At 52.4% G+C, this 20,901-nt stretch overlaps 1 protein-coding gene across 1 annotated transcript in view; it reads left to right on the top strand.

Moving 5' to 3' along the window:
• TG (thyroglobulin) overlaps positions 1-20,766 on the top strand; it is a 216,739-nt gene extending 195,973 nt beyond the window's left edge. Inside the window, exons 44-48 of the mRNA XM_006912929.2 lie at positions 778-959; positions 3,688-3,795; positions 17,215-17,349; positions 18,787-18,977; positions 19,952-20,766. Of these exons, the coding sequence (XP_006912991.1) occupies positions 778-959; positions 3,688-3,795; positions 17,215-17,349; positions 18,787-18,977; positions 19,952-20,064 (729 nt within the window). The 3' untranslated portion in view covers positions 20,065-20,766. The remainder of the gene's footprint in view (positions 1-777; positions 960-3,687; positions 3,796-17,214; positions 17,350-18,786; positions 18,978-19,951) is intronic.
• Positions 20,767-20,901: the final 135 nt, after the last annotated feature.

Below are 20,901 nucleotides of genomic sequence, written 5' to 3' on the forward strand. Positions count from 1 at the left end.
GAGGGAGAAAGGACCCTTCCGGGACGCAGCCCAGAGAGCCGCCGCCTTCCCTGACCATCCGCCTGCAGCGGCCCCGCCCTGCCCTGTCCTGCTTTGTTGCTCTTTGTGGCTCAGCACCTGTCCCCTGATGAACTCGCAATTATTTGCTTAGTTTTCGCCTCCGCGCACTAGAACGCGGGCCCGGAACGCAGGGACACGCTCCATCAGCGTGTTCACGGCTGTTTTCCCAGGCCGGGCCGGCCGTCGGCCCTGGACGAAGGTGTCTTTCACTGTGAAAGTACACAGAGCGCGTCCCTGTGTCGAGTCGGGAATGACCCTGACGTTAGCTGTCCTGACCAAACCAGATGACGAGCTGGCAAGAGAGCAGCCAGGAAAAGAGGGCCAGGCTCAGGCGTGTGACCTGTTATCGGCCCCCAGCAAAGACTCCCGTCCACTGAGCGCTGTTAAGCTCCAGGCCCCGTTTCAAGTACTTCGCATTGTGTTGACCCCCTGTGTCCTCCCCACAGCCGTGGAGGACGCTCCCACCGCGTCCCTTTTCAGGTGGAGAGAGGAAGGCACAGACAGGTCCAGCTGCCTGTTTAAGATCACGCGGCTACGTGAGCCAGGCTGGGATGTGAACCCAGGCAGTCTGGCTCCAGCACCCATGGGCTTAATGCCATGTTCTTCTGCTTCCCAGAGAGAAAATTCTAGAACAAGCGTTTGAGGCATACTGGCTCGAGCTTTTCAGAATCCGACTGGGGACTTTTCATCTCTCTCTCTCTCTCTCCCCAACCCAAGCGATTTGAGGAAAGTCAAGGCCGGACAAGTAGCAAAATAGCCTTTTACCAAGCGCTGCAGAACTCCCTGGGTGGCGAGGGTGCTGACGCCGCCGTGCAGGCTGCCGCCACGTGGTACTACTCTTTGGAGCACTCCGCGGACGACTACGCCTCCTTCTCCCGGGCCCTGGAGAATGCCACCCGGTAGGTGTGTGGGGCCCCGGATCCCTGCATCATTCAGCCAGTCCACAGCCCGGGGTGACTGTCTGCCCGGGGGAGAACTGAAGGGTGACCCCACTTCCCTCAGCCGTCTCGTGCCCTCAGGGGGCACGGACAAAGGACTTGCCAGAGGCACCTGTTGGATGCCCTGGGCCAAGAAGCAGCTGCCCAGCAAATGCTGCCACAGAGCCCACCCGCCATGCCTGGTCAGCAGAGAGGATGCTGGGGACCCCCACCCTGGCGGCCCACGAGAACCATGTGGGGAGCGTTTCAAAATCAGGGCGCGCAGGCTGCGTAAGAGTCAATGTTTTTCTAAGCATCTCAGGTGACCCAGAGTCCACCTTGCACTTGGGAATCGGAGGCCTAGACAGGGGACAGTTTATGCCTGATGTCACCCTGATGTCATCGCCAGACAGGAGCAGACCTAGGACTCTGACACCCACGCAGCCCTTTCGCCCAGGGGTGCTGTTCCTGTGCTCACTGCTTGTGTGCCTTGCTGCTCAAGTTCATTGCTTCGAGCTTTCCTCCCCTGGGGAAGTCCACCCTGACTGTCACATCCCAAAAGCAATTAGCAGGTGTCCCCCGCCCACCACAGGTTCTGCGCTCCCCAGAATGTCCCTCTCTTTCAGCTGTGTCCCCATGCCCCCTGCATTCGTCAGGACTAGCCTGTCTCCAGGGTTCATGGTGCGCTCGCTGGGGCCAAGAGCTGCTCTGTGTGAGCGCACGGCGGGCGCTCAGGAGTGAGTGTTGAATGGAATCGAGAAGTAGCCAGGGTTCCAGTTCTCTCTGCCTGCAGAGTCCCGTGGGGGCAAGACCACCGTGGGGACTCCAGCTCTCTGTCACCTTCGAGCCCCTCCCAGGCCCCTCGACATGCTGTTTCCCTGGCAGATCTCCCGCTCCGAGCGAGAAGAATGTGGCTGGTGGTTTCAGTATCCGTAACTTCCGTCCTCAGCTCTGGGAGGTCCACACAGGCCTTTGCTTTGCCCCTGGGGACAGAGACAGTGCCGAGGCTCAGAGCCCTCTGCTGAACTTGACTCTGTTGGGAAGGGACGGACTGCAGGGTGTTGAAGCCCGCTGCCCAGCTGGATGTCTCCACCCAGCAGTCTGTGGCTTCCAGGCGGAGGGGTCATTAGCTCAGAATAAGGCTTGGTGCTGCCCGCTGGAATCGCGGGGACCAGGAAGCCTTTAATTTCCCTCCAGCAGAGAGCTCAGCTTTACACCAAACATCCGACAGCTATTCTGGGCTCAGCCCTCGAAGGGCCCTAGAATGCACAGATGCCCGAGTCCTGGACCCCGAGAGCCTCTCAACCACGTTGACACCGGCTCGGTCCGTGTGGCAGAGCGAACTCAGGGCTGGAGCCTAGAAACCTCAGTTCTCGCCCCAACATGGACTCTAACTGGTTTTGGGGAGTCTGCGAACTGGGCAGGGGCTGAGGCCCAAGGGAGGACAGGCAACCAAGGAGGGCTTCAGTGAGGAGGCAGACGCCAGTCCTCCCTCGCTCAGGCCCCCTTCTCTCCTGGTCAGACTCAGGCAATGGCCTCCACGGGCCTCCCTCCCTCCAGTCTCCTCGGCAATGCCCCTCTACAGGGCCACCAGCGTGTGCCTTTCCAGAGGGCTGCTCCCATCCCTGTCCTGCCCACCACTCCCGGGGGACCAGGAAGCACGGCTGCCTCTACCTGCTCTTCCAGACCCTCGCTGCTGTCCCCACCTACCTTAGAGCCTTTCCTAAGACCACCCGAGCTGCCCGTCAGCTGGTCTCAATCACCAGAGAAGGGGGCTGGGCATCGCTCCTCCTGGGTGGACTTTCATGGGTGTGGTCAGACTCAGCCAGTGGGTGGGGCCCATGGGCTCCTTTCTCAGCTGAGGAGATGGCCAGCCAAGGAGACGCTGGGAGTGCAGAGTGGGGTCCACGCCCAGGGGCCCCCAAGGCCGGCTCGGATCTGCCTGATTCTAGCCAGGCCTGCGGCCTCCTCAGCGCACGGCTAGGCACCACCACGAGCCGACCCCGCTGGTGTGAGCAGCTGCTTCTGAAATGTGTTCACATCACCCCAAAGGGGGAGTGGATGCGAGACCGTGGGGCTCTAAAGAAAGGTTCCCCACAGCCGCACTGCCGACGTTTGGAGCTGGAACATTCTTTGCTGGGGGGAGTCATCCATGTATCGTAGGGTGTCTAGCAGCATCCCTGGCCCCTACTGGCTAGATGCCCGTAGGAGCCTTTTGGCCTCCAGCTGTGACAACCAAAAATGTCCCCAAACATTGCCAACTCTCTCCTGGGGACAGGGGGTCCTGGTTGAGGTATCATGTGCATGAAGCATCCTTGAGGCCTCTGTCTTTTAAAACGCACAATTGTTCTATATTTTGCTCCATAGTATGTTGTATTTATCTTGCCATAGAGAGTTTTGCTCCCAAATCCTTAAGTGAAATTGATATTCTGTGACGATGTTTATCTCACGGATCTCTTGACCCTAAATGCATCAGCGTGGACACCAGCATGCTGTCACGGCCGGCCATAAATTAGATGGGCCCGTGTGCTCTGTCCCCGGCTCTTCCATCCAGCTGGCCGTGGGGCCAGCTGGGGAGTGCTCTCCGCAGGCCTGTGCTCACAGGGGCTTGGTGGCCAAGGGACCCTTTATTGGTAGAAGCATTTACCCGGCACAGTTGTCCACAGAGCTGTGTAACTAGTCCCCTTCCTCTCTGTCCTCCTTTCGCTAGGGACTACTTTATCACCTGCCCCGTGATCGACATGGCCAACCAGTGGGCCAGGGAGACCCGAGGAAGCGTCTTCATGTACCACGCTCCCGAAAGCTACGGCCACAGCAGGTAAGGTGGCTGTGTGGCCACAGGGGGTGTTCGCAAATGGGGGGGGAGTCTGGCACGGGTCCCTCCTTCTTCTGTGATCCACAGGGAAGCAGAGAAAAGAGGGCAGGACCAAGGTATGAGTCCTGACTCGATGACATGGGACTTGTCACTTAATTTCAGCGTGTCTTAGTTGTGTCATCTGAAAAATGGGTATGATAGCAACAGCCACTTTATTTCACAGGATGGTAGGAAGGGCAAGTAACATACAAGACAACGACAGTACCTTGGAATTGCAGAATTAGCTGTTCCTGAATTGGCCTGGCTGGAGAGGAAGCTTTTTGTAAATTAATCCTACATATTTATTGCCTCCGAAAACTGAGCATTTAGCTTAAGAAAAATGACTGTCTACAGTATAAAAGAAATTTTTTTTTACAAGGGCAGTAACCAAAAAAGACATTTTGTTTACCCCTGATTTACATACGCTTCTTGCATCCAGAAGAGGTTCAATGAACCTTATAATAAAAGTCTCAGGTGCCATAAAATTATCAAAACGGAAAAGAGAAGAAAAGAGGTACAAGTAAAGAAACTGTACGGTAAGAGACAGGCAACCAGCGAGGGCAGAAGGCACTTCCCAGAAGCCGAAGAAAAGATCGGAAAAGGAAGAAGAAAAGAACAAACCTCGGTTCACAGCTCCGTCGGCTAAGCCGCGGGACAGAGAGAGCTAAGCGGCAGGTCAGCCCTCCGGTCAGCATCCACGGATAACAGAACGTCAGGGGTCAGGATCTGAAAATGCCCCAGTCGGGTTGTTCGATATGATCTCAGAGGGGAAGCCAGGCTGCCACATCAGTCACCCACACCCATGGTCTGCCTTATGTACGAGCGCCTGTTTTAAAGCTGGAGGTCCAGCCCTGCCACCTGCCAGCTGTGCCCTCCTGGGCAGGCTCCTTTGCCTCTCACGGTCAGCATCCTCGTCTACAAAATCAGGCTGGTGGTTTCCCCTCAGAGCGTTGCCCTTTATAACATCTGGGACACAAAGCATCCAGCTCATAACAGGGCTGTTACCTGAGTTACTTCGCGACGGCACCAAGTTAACACACGTAATTTCTCATCGTAACTGGAAATGTCCCTATAGTACACTGAATAACGGCCACCTACAGATACCAGGTCCTGACCCCTGGAACCCATAAATGTTACCTTATAAGGAAAAAGAGGCTTTGCAGATGCGATTAAATCAAGGATCTCCATGTGGGAAAATTATCCTGCAGGAGGGGTGGGAGCTAAAGGCAATCCCAAGTATCCTTATAAGAGAGAGGTGGGGAAATGTGACACACACTGAAGAGGAGGAGGCAGTGTGACCACGGAGGCAGAAACTGGAGTGATGTACACACAAGACAGGAAACCCCAGCACCCGCCAGAGCTGCAAGGGCAAGAAATAGCTTCTCTGCAGGGAGGGTGGCCCTGCAGATGCCTTGATTTTGGCTCAGTGATTTTAGACTAGACCCCTGGCCTCCAAAACTGTGAGACGGTAAATTTCTGTTGTTCTGAGCCGCCAAGTTTGAGGTAACTTTTTGCAGCAGCTGCAGCCAACTAATGCAGTCCCTGAGACATTCTAGTTTTCTGAAATAAATGCCCTTTATGTACCTGGTTCTCCCTCCTTATTCCATGGATATAGCACTTCACAAAACATCCAGGATTTCTGTAAGCTCAGCACGGTGGAAATGGTATCTCTATTGTACAGATGAAGAGACTGAGGTTCAAGGAGTCCCACGTGATTTCCCCAAGGACCGGCAGTGACCTACCCGTAGCTGATTATAGAGCACTGACCTACCCACGGCTTCTCAGAGCCCCGGAACTCTTTCCACTAAAACATGTGGTCTGTTTGCTTAGAATGTTTATAATTTCAACCCGGTCCATTTCCTAGATTCGAGCAACCGCCTCCAGGTTATGGGAAGAACAATAAATGGCAGGCTAAGTTTCTGGTCAGATGGCATTTGGGAGAGAAAGAATGAGGAAGGCAGCTCATGATTTGGGCAGAGATCAAAGGAGTCCTGTGACCCAGGGCCACCCACAGCCAGGGAGGCCAAGTGCGGGAAGTCGCTCATAGGACAAGCCTTGCGAACGCCAGGCTTTCGGGAGCCCAGACCCAGGGCATGAGTTCATCGGTCTAGTTCTCTGCCTGCCTCCTGCTCAGGGAGAGATTATGACAAAAGGTGTGATGCTCCTGCAGCAAGTTCATTGAAAGCCTTAAAAATGTGCGTACACACCTTTGGATTACAAAATTGACAGTGGCATAGATATATCTATAGATATATGTATAGATATCTATAGATATATGTATCTATAGATACATATATCTATATCATATATCTATAGATATATATCTATATACATATCTATATACATATATCTATAGATACATATATCTATAGATCGATCTATCTATCTATCTATCTATCTATCTATCTATCTATCTATCTATCTATCTAGATGATGCATCTGCTACAGGAGGGCAAAAGCAGTCAAAGCAAAACAGAAAAACGGGTCCACCTGACTCCAGCCAGAACTGCGAATGCTTTGACTCCACCTGGATTCATCCCCTAGGGCTGCCCTAACGAAGAACCACCAATTAGGTGGTTCAGAACAAAGGAAATGTGTTGTCTCACGGTTCTAGAGGCCAGGGGTCTAAACTCTAGGTGTCAGCAGGACTCTGCCCCTCTGAAGGCTGCGGGGGAGGGTCTGTTCCAGGCCCCTCCCCAGCTCCTGGTAGCCTCAAGCATTTCTTGGCTTGTAGATGTTCACCTTCCCTCAGCGTGCCCCTGTCCAAAATGCTCCTCTTCTAGGAATACAATCATGGATTAAGGCCCGCCCTCATATCCTCGTTTTAAATCCTTTACCTCTGCAAGGACCCTGTTTCCACAGTCACGTGCTGAGGTCCTGGAGGTTGGGAACGCACCTCACCGTTTTACGAGGACACAGTTCACTCCGCAGGACCACCCTGCTCCCGGACGTGACCGAGCCCTGGCTGGCGAGGGCCTGCAGCGGGCTGCCGCGGACCTGGGGCTGCGGTGGTCCTTGGGGGAGCCGTCCTCAAACGGAAGCCAAGTCGCTCCCGCCGGGGCTCATGGCCAGGGTGGGTTCTCTGTTGCTACAGAGCATCCTCGAGCCCCTCCCGGGTCATGGTCCCGGCTCCGCTGTGCGGATCCCAGGACCCTCCTCTGAAAAGAAGCCACGCGCAGGCACCAGACCCTGACACAGCACCTTCCGGGCCTTCCTGGTACAGCACCCCAGGGCCCACTGACCCACTGGCAAAGAGGGAGACATTGTAGGTGTTTGGGAAGTCGTGCTGCAGGACAGAGCGGACCCACCTGCCTCATGTGACAGGCGGGGAACGGGTTCTTTCCACTCTCGTTTGTAGGCTCCTTGGGGCTCAGCTGTGACATCTGTAAGATGAGAGCAGGGAGGTGGGAGAGGTCAAGAGCTCGGATGCTTCACAGAAACTGCCTCGGTTAGGACCCGCCTTGACTGTCATCGGCTTGGCGCCCGAAGCCAAGTCACTTAACCTCCTTGGCGACTCGGTTTCTTCATCTGAAAAATGGGAATAATAACAGTAGCGCCTACTTCAGAGGGTTACGGCGATGATTTCGTATAGAAGACAGGACCTGGCAAATTGGATGATGATTTCGTATGGAAGACAGGACCTGGCAAATTGGAAGAGCCGAGAGGGTCAGGTTATTCTTGTCCATCAGAACGTGCTCCTGACGACTTTCTGTGACTGGACCTTCCTTTCCCGTCACAATCAGTGTGGTGCCATCTATGTAGTAGATACTTGAATCAATGAATGAATCGCAGAAACTAACCCATGTAAGTGTTGGCAAGTTTATCTTTTCTGCCAGAAAAGATATCTCTCTCACTTTGCCCTGGAGCTGTCACATCTCTCATTTATTTCTGGCTCAAATCTACAGGCTGAAAATATATGTGTGTGCCTTACATTTTCAGCCATCTGTCTCATGCCTCCATTTCTATGAGCATATATTAGCTTTCCTGGCATAGCTAGTGCACAAAACATAATAAATCGCCACTTTCTCACGGACTGTTGTTAATTGATCACAAAATAGCGTAGCTCTGTAACTGTTCACCTGGATTGCAGATGAGGTTTTTGTCCCTGAAATTGAGGGCCAAGCTCTGTGAAGAAAGACTTGACTTATCTTTGACTGGGGTGTGGGGTAGAGGTCTTGGTATTAAACACCTTCCCAGGCTCCAAGTGGCATGTTGAACCACACCTTAATTTTGGAAGAAGCAGCTCAGTATTGTGGAACAACACATCCTTTGAGGTTAATTTTGATTCTCCCATTTATTAGCTCTCTGCCTTTGAGCAAGTTCCTGCACCTCAACGTCCTCACCTTGAAAATGGGTACAGTTACATTTGCTTCCCAGTGTGAGGCTTCAAGTCAGTGGATGTGAAACGCCTGGCACTCTGCAGGTGTTCAGAGCTGGTTATTTTCCCTTTAGGAAAAAATAAAATTCTAAGAAGAAAAAAGAAATTCAAAATGACTGAAGAGGCAGTAACGTTCTGTCTTTACAAGCTGTCCTAGCCCTGGAAAACAAGCTCATAAATTCTAGACTCGAGATATTTTGTACACCACCGCATTTGAATTCTAGACAGTTCTGTGCATTCCAGGGGCTTTTCACAGTTCACATCCAATATATTATCTTTCTAGTTGACTATCTTGGTGAGTTTGCTGGAATTAGCGAACCAAAAAAAATACTAAGTGGCTGGATTCTTGAACAGCGTCCATACGCCTGGCTACATCCTGTGCGATTACAAGATTATTTCCCAGGAAAGATGAAGTAAATCATTTTCTGAAGCTTGCCATTCCGACCTCGTGACGAGTGAGGGCTTTTGGCACGCATCCTCTTCAACACTGATCCAGCCAATCCTGACCTACTGCCTTCTGTGCCCCAGATCCTCTTCCAGATCCTAGAGATGGAGCAGGATGGAGAAGAGCTGCCCTCTTGGGACTAACACTGCAGCCAGGGGGTGGGGCCGACGAGTGCCCAGGGACAGGACGCAGAGAACAGACAACACATGTAAATAAGCGGAATAAGTTCAGATGGCCGCCCGAGGAAGGAAGAAGGGAAAAGTCCTGGCTTGTTGGAGAATGAAGAAGGAGGTCAGGAGCTGGAGTCTATTGAAGAGAAAGAAAGTGGTCGGAGATTCAGGGCGAAAAAGACAGGGTCTTGCAGTTCGCATAGGGGTTTGGTCAGCAGTGGCAGGCAGGAAGGTAGCATTTCCTCTGACGGAAAGGCAGTGGAGATGGCTAAGAAGACACATATATAGAATGCTCGCTCCTCATTTCCTCTGACGGAAAGGAGATGGCTAAGAAGACACATATATAGAATGCTCGCTGGTCTTTTCTTTCATACTCGAAACGCAGCTAACTAAAAGCCAAGGTTTTTTTTTTTGTTTTTTTTTGTTTTTTTTTTACTGCAGCTAACTAAAAGCCAAGGTTTTTTTTTTTTTTTAACAGAATATAGAATCGAAATCCTATTATCCTATGTGATGATCAATTAGTTAATTAGAAAATTCAATTAAAATGGAAACTCGTGAAAAACGAATAAGATAGGTATGCACTGCAAACATTTATTTTGACTGCAAGTGTGCAAACGTGGGTTCGCTTGCTGGTCTCTCAGCGCAGGGGCCAAATTAGGGTCGGTAAATACTCTTTGGAACTCGCACTTCGAATTTCTTGCAAAGCCATAAACATAATGCATGGTTTATGATTTTCAGTTTGGGTTTCTTAAAAGTGGAGCATCCGCATGCTGTGTAATTAAGCTCTGTAGTTACAAAGACAAATACAACGGGCATAAACAGGTTAGAGGCAAACACAGTGTGATCTGGGTAAGCGCATAATTTCCTGGTGAGAATAGAGGAGATGGGCCAGGAAAATCCAGTCTTTTCTGAGCAACAGCTGCTATGCTTTAGGTCGAGAATGCGACGTCTGGGTTATTCCAGCAAGTCCATCAAAAGCTTCAACGGCACCGCCGGACGATATATCATCCAGCTCTGCTGGGCTTTAGGGGGTTACAGAAATATCATAAGCATTTAATTTAGGGCTGGGGGGTGGGATCGTATCATTTAAAGTAAATTGGGGGGGCTCATATTTAAAGGATTGCGTCGCGAAGCCTTTTGTAGAACACAAGCCATTTGTAAAGCATATAATGACTTTGCCATGAATTCACAGGCAAGAATCTGAATTTTTGCATGTTAGATGTGTCCAAGGAGAAGCATACTAACAGGCTTTTATTTGTAAGTGATTAAACAGTGCCTCGAGTCTTCAAAATAAAAGCCTGGGAAGCAGAAGGATCTTCATTCCTCCTTGTTCCCGCATTTCCTTTGGAGGAAGTTATCTGGAGATGTCGGGGAGAGATAAGAAAGGGAGTATATTTTATGCTGAGGAGGTCAACGAACTTCCCCATGCAGACAGCTCAACAGGGATAGAAGTTTCTGGAACAACAGGCTCTCAAATCAATCGGTAATGGGCCTTCCCTAACAGAAACCTCTTCGACCCATCATCCTTAGAAGGACAACATTCGTTAAACATGTGGGGCTTGTTTCTGTCAAGAAAGATCCTACCCACTCTCTCGGCCCACCTACTCAGCTCAGGGCATTGGGGCCGCAAGGCCAAGGTCAGCTGCATTCCTTTGTGGATTCCTCCTGGGTCACTGTGCTCCCTCAATAGGCCTAAATGTCCATGAATTAGGCTCCCTCACACGGGAAGCCAAGCTCAAGTTAGGAGCTTGTGCAATGAGTAATATCCAAAGTGTGGCTTTTGGCTTTTGGCTCGCTGGTTTGCTGCTGAGACCCCCTGCTTGTCCGTCCACGCCAGCAGGATTTAACCGGAAGGGGATCGCTGAAGAGTACATTAGGGGGACACCTTCAGCGATCCCGTGATTTCTCGCTTCTAGCCTTTCTCCCCATCTCCCTCCGGGGAGGGGTCTAAAAGAAAGGCAGCTTGCAAGTCGCCTACTTAGAAGTGGCTAGTGTCCTGTCCCTATTCCTCCGGCCTCAGCCTCACACCTTCACAGAACCGGAGCCTAAAGCACCTCGATGAGCATATAATTTTGTGGTTCCCAAACTTTTGATTTTCCCAGGCCAGGAATAATTCCAGTTTCACTTTGCAGCATGACGCATTTCTCAGCACCACAAACGAGACCCAGAGCACTGGGGACCCTGTCACCTGTCACAGCGGCTCCCCATTCTGCCCACCCTCCCCCTGTGCCCGGTCACGTCTCCCTGCGCGCCCCCCGTCCCTCACCTTCGTACAAAACACAAGCCTACTCCAAGACATCACTCCCACGGAGTGTCTGCCCGAAACGGCCCTCCTCACTTTGCCGACTGGCTACACCCCGTCTCCTCCTTCAAGGAGGTTGTGATTTCTTCTCTCTGACTTGCCACACACTGCTCTCCATGTCCTTGCCGGAAACAAATGGCGTCACATTTGTCTCTCCTCTTCTGACACTTAGTGAATAATTCTATCCTCCGATGTCTCTCCGTCTCTCTCTATCTATCAATCATACAACTCACGGCATTTCATTTATTTTTTAAACGTTGAGCTCTTTGCATTTCCTGTTAGACTGCGAGCTCTGACGGAATGGCCGACCTATTCCTTTTCCCCCCAGTACCCGTTCAGAGCCGACACACAGTCAGCATTCGGTACCCTGAGTCCCGTCTTGTCCTGACATCCTATGGTTTGTCCCCATCGTCACTGAGCTGTATTCACATCCTGAAACCGAACCACACACAGTCATCCTGTGTGACGAGCTATGTGGCTGGTCAGCTCTTCCCACGATCTGGCTGAATGGCACATCACCAGCATCATCAACACCATCGACAGAAGCTCTTCCTTAGATGGCAATTTGTCATTTCTGTTCGGAGGGATTTCCAGCCACCCTCTCTCTCTGAGCGTCTGGTAGTACCGCGTGGGAGCCTGGATAGGGATGAGTGGACCCATTTTACAGATAGGAAACACAAAGGCTCAGAGAATCGGTGGTGGAAGTGGGGTTTGAGCTGAGCTCACCCAGCTTGTGTAGGGAGCCCCCGCCCCCCACACACACGTGACAACGAGAATCCAGACTAAGCCTGAGCACAAGACAAGTAACTGAGATCTGAGAAAGTTTGACTGGAGTATTAGGACCAAAGACAGCAAATGTTAACTAAAAGCTAAATAAAACTACCAGCACCATACACGGGTTTATGTATCTGATTTATCCGTGATCAAACCCAGGACAGAGCACAGAAGCCAAATCAACACGTATGGGCCACCTGCTCCCCAAGCTTCATGCACCGTGGCCACTCAGCTATCGAGTCTCTCCTTTTACCTCGTCTGGCCCCGGCGTGTTCGTCCGTGTCTCCTGCTGACGCTGCATCCAAATCTCCTCTTTCTCCTCGGGAACGTCCTGGACGGCCAGCCAGGCCCAGACTCTCTGCAGGCTTGGTCTTCCCAGCCTAAGCGCCCTCCTCCAAGGTACCCACTGTCTGCCCCTCCTCCAAAAGTCTGCATTAAATTGCTCAAAATAACTCCAGCATCCTGATAAAGATCAGCCCTGCTAAGGACAAAACAAAGCAGAAGTCTTTGTACACAACAGGCCCTCAGATTAAACCTCCGATGGGCTGGAGCACCAGGCCTTGCCCCAAAAGCGGCGCTCTGTAGCCTCGGGGGTCGCGGACGCCGGCTCACGGGGCCGGTGTGCGCCTCTTCTCCCGGCTCCGCGTTCCGTGACAGCTCCGGCAGTGTGAATCTGTCCACGGAGGGAGTCTTTACGCCGTGGAAACTGGCAAATGCTACAAAGGAGGATGTCTCACCCCACTCTGCAAAGCCAGTTGTCAGACGTTCACCAGCACTTCGTTGGCTCGGGGCTCCTGGAGACCGTGGCGAAAGCCGTGATGCCTCTCCCAAGGGGCATGTACAGTTTCGTATAATGTCAGGAAACTCACGGTCCTCTGAAACCCGATGATGGAACCCCCAGGTTCAAGACCCACCCATGCTTAGGCTTTCGTGTGTTTCTCACAGGGCACAAAACAAAACAAAACAAAACTGGGCATGTGAACCAGAAACTGGGCCGGACATTTGAAGTATTTTATGGCGAAACCTCGTTCCACGTTTGAAAGCATGGTTGCGCCACCATTTTACAGGTGGGGACACTGAGGCCCAGAGAGGTTATGTGTCTGGTCCAAGATTTCACAGCTATTAAGTGACTGAGCCGGGATTTGAACTGAGGACTCTGGTCTGGAAGGTTTGGCTCCATTCACTGCACCATTTGGGAGGCAGATTTCTTCGGAAGAAACAGAAGACAAGTCCACTTGTGGGAGCAGAAAAATGGCCCCTCCAAGGCCCACATCCTACTCCCCCAAACCCGTGACTGTGTCACCTTACACAGCAAAGGGCGTTGGCAGATGTGATTGAGATGAAGGTCTTGGACATGGGAGATCGTCCAGGATCATCCAGGTGGCCCGATCTAATGACACGAGTCCTTCAGAGCAGGAGGAGGAGGCAGGGGAGTGCGTCAGAGAGGCAGACGTGCGAAGGACTTGACTCGCCGCGGCTGGCTTCGAGGACAGAGGGGAGGGACCACGAACGGGGGCTGCTGGAGGCTGAGAACGGCCTTCGGTTTACAGCCAGAGAGAAGATGGGAACCTCGGTCCTCCATCTCAAGGGACTGAATTCTGTCACAAACCCCAGTGAGCAGCACATGTCTTCCCTCTAGAGCCTCCTGCTGGCGCCTTGGCTTCAGCCCGGTGAGACCCGCGCTGGACTTTTGAACTGCAGAAGCCGCGAGGTGTAGTGCACTGGTATCGTCTGAAGCCACTACGTTTGCAGCAGTGAAACGAGTACGGCCACTTTCTCTGAAGGCTATTTCCCCTTCTGCCATGCTGTGAGAGGAAGGAGCGGCCCGTGGGACAGCGGAGGGGACAGGGCCGTCCCCTGTCACTTCCCTGTTTTCTCTGCAGCTGGCACAGGAGGGGTGCAGCCTGTGAGGAAGTGCGAGCCTCGAGTGCAGACCTGAGGAAGCACTTTGGGGCGGGCCAGTGACGACGTCCCGTTGTGGGGGAAACCCGTGCATTGGGGCCAGGGGGACAGCAGGCGTCGGAATTGCAGAGTTAGGCTTAAGTCCTGGCATCACCACAGCTATGGGGCCTCGGCAAGGACACAGCCTCTTGGAGCCCAAGCTTCCTCCACTGTGAAAACTCTATTCCTCACTCCAATATCTACTCATAGGGTCCTTGAGATCGTAAGGGTGAGAGTGACTTATAAACTACCATGCGTGGGTTGATATGAGGGATGGTTTTCGTTGCCCTCGTTGTGGCTTACATCTTCCTGGCATTTTTTCGCTTTGTGTTCATTTTCCCTTCATGGATGTTTAAACATCAGTAAAAACTTGTGCCATGAATACGTTTTAGTGACCCTTTCAGTCACCTGCCTGCAGGAAGAGTCAATAGAGAAAGGAATTTGGGGCTTGGGAAACTCAGCTTTGAATCCTGGCTCTGCCATGTCTCTGGTGTGTCACTTCATCGTTCCGGCCCTTGGGTCGTTGCCTGGAAAACAGGCAGATGATGACGCTTTCTGCCTCACTGGGCCCGAATGCTGGCAGTCAAAGGTGTTGACGACACCCGGCACATCACGGGCGCTCAGGAAACGGCACCTGGAAACAGGCCAACCTGGCAACCGCAGAACCTGGCCCTTTTCTGCGCTTGACCACAGATCCTGCTGGCACTGGACAAGGGACTTTGCTCTTCAGGTCCCAGGATCCCATAAATTTTAGCGATGCTGCCACTTTCAACTCCCCTCTCGGGACTAAAGTCAAGCTTACCTTTACCTGTCCTAAGGAAGCGCAGGGTGCCTAATGAAAGATACGCTACACTCGTGTTTGCTATTCTCTTCGTCCTACCTGGATGCTGCTAGTCCTGTGTGTCCACACAGGCGCCTGTCCCACCCACGATGGCCTCCAGTGTCTGGGCCCAACACTGCCACAGTCATAGCCACAACTGTCATAATACCCAGCATTTGTAAAAATGCTTCTTTTGAGTAGCTTCCGCATGCCACGGCTGGTTTGATCTGGTATTTCATGATGAGGAAACCAAGACATAGAGAAGTCAGATGACTCATCCAATTACACAGGCAATAAAGAAGTGACCGAGCTGAGTCTCAGCTGAGTCACTCGGTTGTGTGTCCATCCTTCTGTCCCCTGCTACCCGTCACATGAACACCTGCTGATCAATCTCATGGCCATAGGAAGAATTCTGGCTCTTGAGCCTCTTGGGAGTCCCCAGGCTGAGCTGGTGCCTAACCGTCAGGCCTCAGTCCCGTCCCCGTTGTCACCGCGATTCCCAGCCCAGCTCGAGGATCCCCTTTCCCAGTCTGTGGGTTAACCGCAGTGAATCGGTCTGAGTCAGAGCCAGAGCCACACTGTATAATCACAAAGCATCTTCCCTCGTAGTCAGCTGTCCTCCACGCAACTGCCTTTACCTGGGAGCCACCAAGTCTGAGCCCCTTCCAGGAGGTCTGTCCACTGGGGACCTCTCCCCACGGTACCAGCACGGACGAGACTCGCTGGTGACTGTACGCTGCTCAGAGCTGCCGCTATTGCCCAAAGGACAACTGGTCGTACCTGGACACAGGATGATGGCCCATGCTGCAGTTTGCCTTTCAAGTAGCCCTCCATACGCCATCTTATTCTGACCTTCACAGTAACCCCACGAAGTAGGTATTTGTGTATCCATTTCATAGATGACGAAGCAAGGGATGCAGCGGGTAAAGTCACTTGCCAGAGGTCACCCAGCTCGAGAGCAGAGGGAGGGGCCTTGGGCCCTCACGCCTTTGTGAGCGTGTTGCTGCCTAGCAACGCTCCTAATCCGACTCTGCTGTGCAACTTAGTACGTGTCTCTGCGTCAGTTGAGAAACCTCTCTAGGCCTCGTTTTCCTTATCTGAAGAACTAGAGGCCGGCTCTTGTGGTAAGTTGGGGCCGACTACTTATCAGAGAGCATTGTCTCCACACAAGACCACCTCACTTCTGACACCAAGTGCAAGTTCAGGGGGTTCCCAAAACCACCCTTAAATTGGACCATTCATTAGAAAGACTCACAGACCTTCCTGAAGGCCGCTCGGCTCGCCGTGATGGTTATCACAGGGAAGGATGCAGACGAAGACCAGTCAGACGAACAGCCACCCACCCAGCACAGCCCAGGAGGGTCCCAAATGTAAAACTCTATCTCTCTGTGGAATCAGGGAATAACTCTCTCAGCCCTAACGTGACAGTACACACAGGGAGATGTGCCCAAACAGGTGTTGAGAGGTTTTATTGGGGTTCCATTATACACGCATGATTGATTGGTTGGTTGATGGCCCATGTGGTTAATCTCAGTCTCCGAGTTCAGTGATACCATGTGACCCAGATCCCCCATCCTGAGTGACACGGGTGGTCTTTTGGCGTGGGGCAGCCCCAACCCTAACACTGTGGGGCGTGGCCACATTTCCCAGAAGATCCAGTGCAGCCAGCCGTGACCCAGATCCCCCATCCTGAGTCACATGGGTGGTCTTTTGGCATGGGCAGCCCCAACCCTAACACTGTGGGGTGTGGCCACATTTCCCAGAAGATCCAGTGCAGCCAGCCTCAGCCCTGAACAAAGACACTCCTATCACATATGATTACCTTGTAGACAATGAGAGCAAAGCCAGACCACTCTTTGGGAAAAGCCAAACTCTTTACAGCCCAACTGTAAGTCCCATCCAGCTTCTCCACTCTGTCGCTTCCCCGGTGCTCACTCCCGTGGCCCCATGTGCCACTGGGCCCGGCGCCAGCTCCAGCTCTGTCCTCTCATGCCATTCATCTGGCTGTCAAATCTTTATTCTCTACCTGCAGCTTATTAGATTCATTCAATCATAGTATATATCTATTGACCTACAACTGTGTGCCAGGCACTGTACTAGGGTTGTCTATGTGGATAGATGTCAACCTTTAAGAGTTGTGAGTGTGCAAGCCATATATGAACAACAACTGGCACAGAGAAGGAGCTCAAAATATGTAGGCTATTTTTAATAAATGGATGTCCAGTTGATATGGTAGGCATCACGATTGAAATACGGTCAAAAGAACATTCTCTTGGAAAATTGCTTATAGCCTTGTCTCCAGAGAGTTCAATACTCAGTATTGGATGAGCTTCAGCCAACAGATGTGCCGTGGGCCCACCCAACGGGACCACTGGACTAATGGCCATGCCAGATCTAAGCTAAACTAAGCACTAAACAGGACAGGGACCCTAAACGTAAAGAGGGAAAAGTCTTTGCTTGGGGAGGAACACTGAGTGTTGGCTCATTTGCTTTTTCCAGCAATTTATTATCCCTTTAACCTTTGTTTCTCCTTATTTCTGTGTGTTTTCTCAGCCTAGAGTTGCTGGCTGACGTTCAGTATGCCTTCGGGCTTCCCTTCCATCCTGCCTACGAGGGGCAGTTTACTCCGGAGGAGAAAAGCGTGTCGCTGAAAATCATGCAGTACTTTTCCAACTTCATCCGATCTGGGTGAGTGCAGCACGTGTGCCTGAATGCTGTCACTGGGCACCCCTGCCCCTGCTCCGAACACCCAGGCCGCATTTCCCGCCAGCACCCTCACCCTCTCCTCCCTAGACGCTGTGGTCACCTGCCACCGGTCAGTTGCCTTCCAGCCCAAGCCACTCTGCAGAGATTATTCGTGGGGAAGCGAAGTTTCGATCGCACACTCCTTCCTCATCCATATCTGATGGCTCAAGGTCAGGGTTTCCCAATCTTGACACCAGCGACACTGGGGCTGGGTCCATCTCCATGGTGAGGGCTGTGCCGGGGATGCTGGCAGCACCCCCGGCAGCACCTCTGGCCTCCACTCACCAGCTGCCAAAATCGCCTCGCCCCCATCCCAGCTGTGAGAACTGAAAATATCTCAGACATTGCCAAATGGCCCTTGGAAAGCAGCATCACCTCAAGTTGAGAACCACTGCCTTAGGTTATCAAATGAAGTGAAAATGCTCAGGACCCCTAATTAGCTACCTCTAGCCTCCCACACGCACCTCTGTTCCAGCCCAGCTGGCGAGCTGACTGTGGCTCCTGCTGTTCCTTCCATCCTGTAGTTTACCTGTCTCCCTTTATCCCCTTGCCATACACGCATTGGTCACCTAGCACGGTATGAGGTCCCCTGGAAAGGTAAAAGGTAAAGTAACGGTTCACCTATAAGCTACGAATAGTCTGAAACATAAAACCCCACCATAATTAAAAGCAAGGCAAAATAAAACTTTATACAGTATTTTGTGGGAGTCGTGTGGAAAGACATTTCTTTGGAATGTCTCAGTTTCGCTGAGGAAGTGACATTGAACCTGGTCCTTGGAGGATGAATTGGGATATTCAGGTAGACCGAGGAGAAGAGGGCGCTCTGGGGGAGGGGCAAGTGAGCAGAGGGGTGAGAAGCACACCTCGTCCGGTGAGTGTCGGGAGGTCGGGGGGTGCTGGAGTGTGGGCTATGTCGGGGGGTGGGGGGACATGCTGGGAGAGGGGCCTGGGCGGCAAGTCTGGGCAGGAACCTGGGTCTGAGAGGATGTGACATCTCCTTCCAAGGGAAGGCGACTTGTAGGTGGTGGAGAAGTTTGTCCGGCTCTAGACCCACCCTCCTGCCCAAGCCTTGGACGACAAAGGCATCCCGGAGTTTGGCACAGAAAAGGGTGCGGTGACCTCGTGAACATTCGGAAAGACAGAGGGTGATGCTGCTGGGTCACGAACTCACGCCTTTCCTCTCCTGGAAATGGCCTAAGAGCGCGAGTCAGGGGCCTTCACACCTTTCATCATCAGCGATGTGGCGGTTAAACCTCATGCTAACACCTAAAGATGTGTGATTTGGTCCTGAGAGACTAAATGCAAGTAGGAAGTGATCCCAAGTGATGAAGAGAAAAACAAGTTCCCTTTACGGATGGTTCTTTCTTCTCATTTTCCCAGAAATCCCAACTACCCTCACGAGTTCTCGAGGAAAGCGCCTGAATTCGCGGCCCCCTGGCCCGACTTTGTCCCTGGTGCCGATGGAGAGAACTACAAGGAGTTCAGCTCCCTGCTGCCCAATCGACAGGGCCTGAAAAAGGCCGACTGCTCCTTCTGGTCCAAGTACATCCGGTCTCTGAAGGTCTCGGCAGGTAGGGAAGCCTGGAGCAGGCGGGGGCCAGGTGGGGGTGGGGGTGTAGCTGTTGCCCGACATGTATTGCATTGGCTGTGCTGCCTGTACTGGAGCCGCTGGGCCACTGGGATGCCTTCGACACAGCCCCTCCCATGAGGAGCTGACAGTCCGGGGGGCCCCTCTTTGCCAAGACCCTCCTGTTCTGATGGAGGCCGGAGCGGGGAGTAACAGAGAGAGAGGCACGGGAAGAGAACACGGGGAGGACTGGGGGTGGGCGGGACTGGGGGGGGGTTGGTGAGGAGCCAGCCTGCAGTGTTGGTGGAAAGAGAGAAGGTAGAACGTCACCCTCACTGCCCTTGGAGAGTTGAGTATACGTCTTGGAGAGTGAATTCTAGCCAGGGGAGAAGTGAGCGTTCCACCTCTTCCTGGAAGAGAACTTCCTGTTGAAAAGAACTTCCCATTGAAGAGGTTTTAAGGAGAGAAAAGCAATCATAATAAGAGCACCGGGAATATCGAGATAAATGCAGTGCCATTAAGACGCTCCCGAGAGTACGAGGGAGTGGGTGGCATAATCCAGTGAGTGTTCTGCTTTCCTGGAGCCATGATGGAAGTCTGCTCCCAGGCTGGGACCTGGGAAGGCTTCCTAGGAGAGATGATGCTGGGCCGACGTTCTCAGAATAATGGGAGTCCTTCATGCAGGGATGGAAGAGAGTGGCTCATTCGGCAAGGAAGTGACCTTGTCAGAAATATGTTGTAGGGTCTCAACTCTGCTTTTACCTTCCAAGGCCAAGGGGCCAAGGGGCTCTCTGTTGACGAACCCTAGGACTTGTCTCCTGAGCATGTCCCCACAGCCAGACAATCTGGAACCGCCCCTCTGTGGGGCATTAGTAGGGCCGGCCCGTCAGAGGTTGGAGTCTCTTAGGGCTGAAGAGCAAGGACGAGGGAGGAGGGGTCCTGATCCGGATTAGACCAGCCTTGTCCTTGGTGTTTCAGACGAAGCCAAGGGTGGGCCGTCAGCAGAGAGTGAAGAGGACCGGCCGGCCTCTGGCCTGAGAGAAGACCTCCTGGGCCTCCCAGATCTAGACTCCAAGAGCTACAGCAAGTGACCAGCCTGAGATCCCCACCCACCCCGCAACCCCACCCCCGGCTGTCACCCTGGGCACCTTAGTCTCTAAAACAGCCGCTAGCTCTCAATAAAGTCTTTACATGCCGTGAAACATTGGTGACTGATTTGTCAACTCAGGATAATCTTTGGGAGACATCAAACTATATATCTTCATAATCTTCTAATCTTAATAACCTTCCTGAGGTTTGAATCCCAGGCTGCCGTTTCCTTCTAGCAAATATTTACAGAGCATCCTCTGTGCACCAGACCCAATGCTGGGTGCTGGGGAGGCAGGAGCCCTGCCCTCCAGAAAGCTATAGAAGGAGAGGAGAACACGTAAACAAACACTGCAGGGACATGGGAAATGGGGATCCATCGAGGGCAGGCCCCAGGGTGACACAGTCCTACCTAGGTGCAAGAAAGCGTTCTCTTGTGAAGGTTCCAGAAAGGATGAAGGAGACCGGCTGGGCTCTGGTGCGACATGCGAAGCGAGAGACAGTGAGGTCTGAATCAAGGCAGTGAGGGTAGAAATAGGGGAGGCACAGACCCGAGAATCACTGAGGAGGCAGAATGGACAGGACTTGACCGAGTGTGGGAGCAGGGCCGCAAGGAGATAGAATCATCGCCCCAGCTTTGGGCTGATTCGAGTTCCCAGAAAAGCAACTGATTTCATCATTCGCCCTCCTATAGGACACACTTATGAAGGCAAATATTCTGCTTGACACTGTCTCTCTACCTCTCTCAATCTCTCTCTCTCTCTCTCTCTCTCTCTCTCTCTCTCTCTCTCTCTCTCTCTCTCTCTCTCTCACACACACACACACACACACAAAAACAACCA

The sequence above is a fragment of the Pteropus alecto genome, unplaced genomic scaffold (genome assembly GCF_000325575.1).
Source record: "Pteropus alecto unplaced genomic scaffold, ASM32557v1 scaffold105, whole genome shotgun sequence".
In the NCBI taxonomy this organism is placed as follows: domain Eukaryota; kingdom Metazoa; phylum Chordata; class Mammalia; order Chiroptera; family Pteropodidae; genus Pteropus; species Pteropus alecto.